Below are 4,310 nucleotides of genomic sequence, written 5' to 3' on the forward strand. Positions count from 1 at the left end.
AGGGGCTCTGCCACGCTCCGGGCCGGTGCCGGGGGGCTGCGAGCGGGGCTGGTTCCCGACACACCGCTCTCTTCAGCCTGCCGGTCCCTTCCCGTGTTCAGTGCCCACCAGGAGCTTCTCCGGTGCTGAGCAGGTCCACCGTCCTCGCAAGAGGAGTTTGCCTCTCGCTCCCAACCCAGCAAATCCTGTTGTGCCCTCACAAGGAGCGTTTTGGTGGTCATAAACCCTTTTCTATTAACAAGCGGCTGCGGGCGCTGCCTTCGGCTGCCTGCAGAGCATCCTCCTCCCCGCCACGGCCCCCCGGGAGCCACCGCTGTCACTGCGAGCGGCTGCAACGGCTCGAGTCGTGGGCAGGACAAACCCTGTCTGTGTCACACATGCTAGTCAGAATTAAACTCTCAGGTCTTGCATAATTAGCTGTGATTCTGCCCGCGACGTTAGGCACGATTTCCTTGGGCTGTGGTGCGGCGGCGCCCTGGGTGCTCCCAGCGCTGGGCTCGGCCAGGAGCTGCCTGCGTTACTGAGGGTAACGTTTCCAAAACGGGCTGAGTGATGTATGAACGAGGGTTTACGCTGATTTTCAGCAAGTTGTCCTCTCAGTCACAGTGTAGCGGGCGCTCCCGCTTTGCCAGAGCGCTCAGGCTGACTGGGAAACCCTTCCTGCGGCCCTGGGCCCGGGAGGTGGATTATCTGGTTTACGGGGAAAGTGGATATGATGTAGTGTGGGTGAATTTGGTCATATTTACATATTTCCAGGGGAAAAACAAATATTGAGCTTAGGGAATAAACAGTTACCGCAAAGACAGGCTGAACTTCCTCGGGTTGTGTCCCTTCCAACGCGCTGGGACGGCGCAGCAGCAGTTTGCGGCGCTGCGATCCGTCGCGGAGCTGCCAGGGAGCCCCGGCGCCGCGGGGGCGATCCCCTCTGCCGGCACACGGAGCAGCTCTGCGCTGGCACGGTCCCTCCGGCGCGGCTGCGATACGGTGGGCGGTAATCGGTTTTGTAACGAGTCATTACTTTAACTTGCTGCTTTACCGCCGCGTTGGCGTGTGGCGCGGAGTGGTGAGGGAGCAGCGGGTGATGGATGCGAGGAGCCGAGGGAACAGAAACGCCTGTCCCGGTGCACGTGGGAGCATCAGCCCGGGCCCAGCACGAGCGCCCGAGCAGGGAAGGGAACCCCGCGTTTACCCTGCAACAGCTCTACACCCCAAAAATCAGAGTTTTTCAGGTGGAGGCAAACTTCGCACATGGCAGAGTTTAGTTTAATTGTGCGTACAGCAGCGTTCCCGCCTCCCGCGGGGAAGCCAAGGGCAGGCAGGGGAGCCTGCGCCGTGCCGTCAGGCCCGGTGGCATTCACCCGACGGGTGTCTCTTCTTTTCCAGTACTCCCCCCTGCTGAAGAAACTCTACTGCCAGATCGCAAAAACATGTCCCATCCAGATCAAAGTGTCCACCCCGCCGCCCCCGGGCACCATCATCCGCGCCATGCCCGTCTACAAGAAGGCCGAGCACGTCACCGAGGTGGTGAAGCGCTGCCCCAACCACGAGCTCGGCCGCGACTTCAATGACGGTGAGTGCTGCTCTCCCCGCTCTGCCGGGGGCCGCCCCGTCACCGGGGGGGGCCGCGTGTGCCGCCCGGCGCTGCAGCCCTCGCCTGCGCAAGGGCGAGCATCCCCAACGGCCACGTCCTAACGCGGCAGTTTGCCTTGCAGGCCAGTCAGCCCCGGCCAGCCACCTCATCCGGGTGGAAGGCAACAACCTCTCCCAGTACGTGGATGACCCCGTGACGGGAAGGCAGAGCGTGATGGTGCCCTACGAGCCCCCGCAGGTACCCGGGGCGGGGGGGGGGGCAGGACCGGGGCTTGCCTCTAGCTGGGCTGCAGTAGTCCTGCCCGTGCTGAGGGTGAACGTACTGGTGACAGGGCTGCGTGGTGGGAGACACGCTTGTGTCCCGAGCAGGAGTCCTTCTTGCCCTGGCACGTCTAAGGGCACCCCTGCTTGCTCCCCGCATTGGTGGCCGCTGTGTTCGAGCATCCTCAGCTCCCAGCCCTGAGAAGCATCCCAGAGCATCCCGTTCCTGGGAAGCGGGACGCAAAGGGAAATCTCCTCCGATCCCGCCCTGGGGGGCCCCAGGGACCCCACAATCCTTCTACAGTCCCCTCTTCCCAGCTGGGACCGTCCCCACACCCCTCTTTCCCGGTGCTCCCAGGGAAGCATCCCCTCAGAGCTCCCCTGCTCGCCCTGCCACGGCGCCAGCGCCGGGCCAGGAGCCGGGTGGTCCCAGCCTGCCTCCCCCCATCACTCCCTGGGGGTCCCAGCCTGCCCCCCACCACCACTCCCCGCTCAGCGCCTGCTCTCCCCTCCCGGGCAGGTGGGGACCGAGTTCACCACCATCCTGTACAACTTCATGTGCAACAGCAGCTGCGTGGGAGGCATGAACAGGAGGCCCATCCTCATCATCATCACCCTGGAGACCAGAGAGTGAGTGGCTGCGGGAGCGGGGACGGGCGTCCCTCCCCGCTGCGGGAGGGCTGGGGTCCCTCGGGAAGGAATCCTCCCCTGCAGGGAGCACCCCCGGGATGGGGACACGGCAGCCCCCCGCAGCCCCAGCCCGAGGCCGGGGAAAGGCTCCTCTCTGCCCGCTCGGGAAAGGGCTGGCACGGAGGGACCGGGGACTCAGCCCGGCATCGTCTTCTCCCCCCGCAGCGGGAGCCTTCCTCTGCCCCAGGAGCTCCTCTGCCCCAGGACACTGCTGCTGCGGGGGTCCCCGCGCTCAGGGCTGCGGGATCTCGGTGGCTTCCCGAGCCAGCGGAGGGATGGGGAGGCACTTTGCTGCTCTGGTTTCCGAGCGGGACCGTAACGTGCTGGACTGAGCCGCGATGCGCTTCCCGAGCAGAAACAGGGTCACCAACTTCTCTGTCCTCCCAGCGGCCAAGTCCTAGGGAGGAGATCGTTCGAGGGACGGATCTGCGCCTGTCCCGGCAGAGACCGGAAAGCGGATGAAGACCATTACCGAGAGCAGCAAGCCCTGAACGAGAGCGCAGCTAAGAACGGCAACGCCAACAAACGCAGTGAGTGCCTTTGCCGGGAGAGGGAGGGGGCTCAGGGCACCGCTCCTGGCCGGCACCCGCACCCCTTTGCCGCTCAGAGCCACGCCATGCCTCTGCCTCCGCTCCTTTCCCATCGCACCCATCGCACTGTGCTCCAGATGTTCGGGCTCAAATCCACATCCAAGCACGATGCTTTGACTTTTCTCGACTAAATATAAAGGCTCATAAATATGACCCACTCCCTTTTCCCTCCAGAGTGCAGGGAGGGCAGGGCTTTCATGTCCAGATATATTTGTTCTTCATTATTATTACTAACAAAGGGACACCGTCACTGCCAGAACCCCAGGGAACAGCTAGCGCCCTGCATGGCTTGAGCTTAAATCCTGCCGGGAGCCGAGGTGCTGTGTCCTGCCCTCCCGAGGACAGCGCGCTAACGCTCTCCTCTCTCCTTTCCAGCGTTCAAGCAGAGCCCTCAGAGCATCCCAGCGCTGGGGGCCGGCATTAAGAAGCGGAGGCACGGGGAGGAGGAGACGTATTACGTGCCTGTAAGTGTTGGTGAGCTGCACTGCTTGAGAGCTCCGCTCGGGACGGCGGTGGCATTGTCCCCTCTGCAAGAAACGCCTTGGGGATGCGGTGCGGGGCAGGACGGGGTGGCACGGTCTCCTGCAGGGCAGGAGGCACAGGGGCTGAGCAGAGACCCGGAGAACAGAAGCAAAAGCGTCTGTGAATGCACGTGTGCGAGGGAATCCTGGACATAGTGTCCCTGGTCACAGTGACACTGCACCTCGTGCAGCTGGGTGGAAAAACGGGGCCACGAGGAAGGTGGGCAGGTGGGACGGGAGCAGAGCGAAGCCCTGGGCTTGTTCCCTCCTCCAGGTGCGAGGCCGGGAGAACTTCGAGATCCTCATGAAGATAAAGGAGAGCCTGGAGCTGGTGGAGCTGGTCCCGCAGCAGCTGGTTGACTCCTACCGGCAGCAGCAGCAGCAGCTCCTGCAGAGGCAGTGAGTACGGCCCAGAGCATCCCGGAGGGGCTGGTCCGCTGGCTCCCAGCACGTCTGCCCCACACCTCCTACGTAACAAGGGCTGACAGCCGCCGCGGAGCCCCTACCAGTGCAAAGCAGCTGTTCCGTGCGGCGGTCTGCATCGGTGCGGCTGCCTGGAGCCTCGGCGGGGGGGTCTGATGGAGGGCCGAGGGGAGCTCTGGCTCGGGGCAGAGCGGCTCCCTCCCCCCCCCCCGGCGGCGGGCCGGCCGGGCGTCCC

General features: G+C 64.3%; 1 protein-coding gene across 3 annotated transcripts in view; it reads left to right on the forward strand.

The window, feature by feature from the left end:
• Positions 1–4,310, forward strand: part of TP73 (tumor protein p73) — a 34,767-nt gene that overhangs the window by 27,102 nt on the left and 3,355 nt on the right. For all 3 annotated transcript variants that reach the window (XM_009889627.1, XM_009889628.1, XM_009889629.1), the window contains 6 exons: positions 1,384–1,570; positions 1,713–1,828; positions 2,372–2,481; positions 2,929–3,071; positions 3,507–3,595; positions 3,927–4,051. In XM_009889627.1, coding sequence (XP_009887929.1) covers positions 1,384–1,570; positions 1,713–1,828; positions 2,372–2,481; positions 2,929–3,071; positions 3,507–3,595; positions 3,927–4,051 — 770 coding nt within the window. The remainder of the gene's footprint in view (positions 1–1,383; positions 1,571–1,712; positions 1,829–2,371; positions 2,482–2,928; positions 3,072–3,506; positions 3,596–3,926; positions 4,052–4,310) is intronic.

Source organism: Charadrius vociferus, unplaced genomic scaffold, assembly GCF_000708025.1.
Source record: "Charadrius vociferus isolate BGI_N301 unplaced genomic scaffold, ASM70802v2 scaffold477, whole genome shotgun sequence".
Taxonomy (NCBI): Eukaryota; Metazoa; Chordata; class Aves; order Charadriiformes; family Charadriidae; genus Charadrius; species Charadrius vociferus.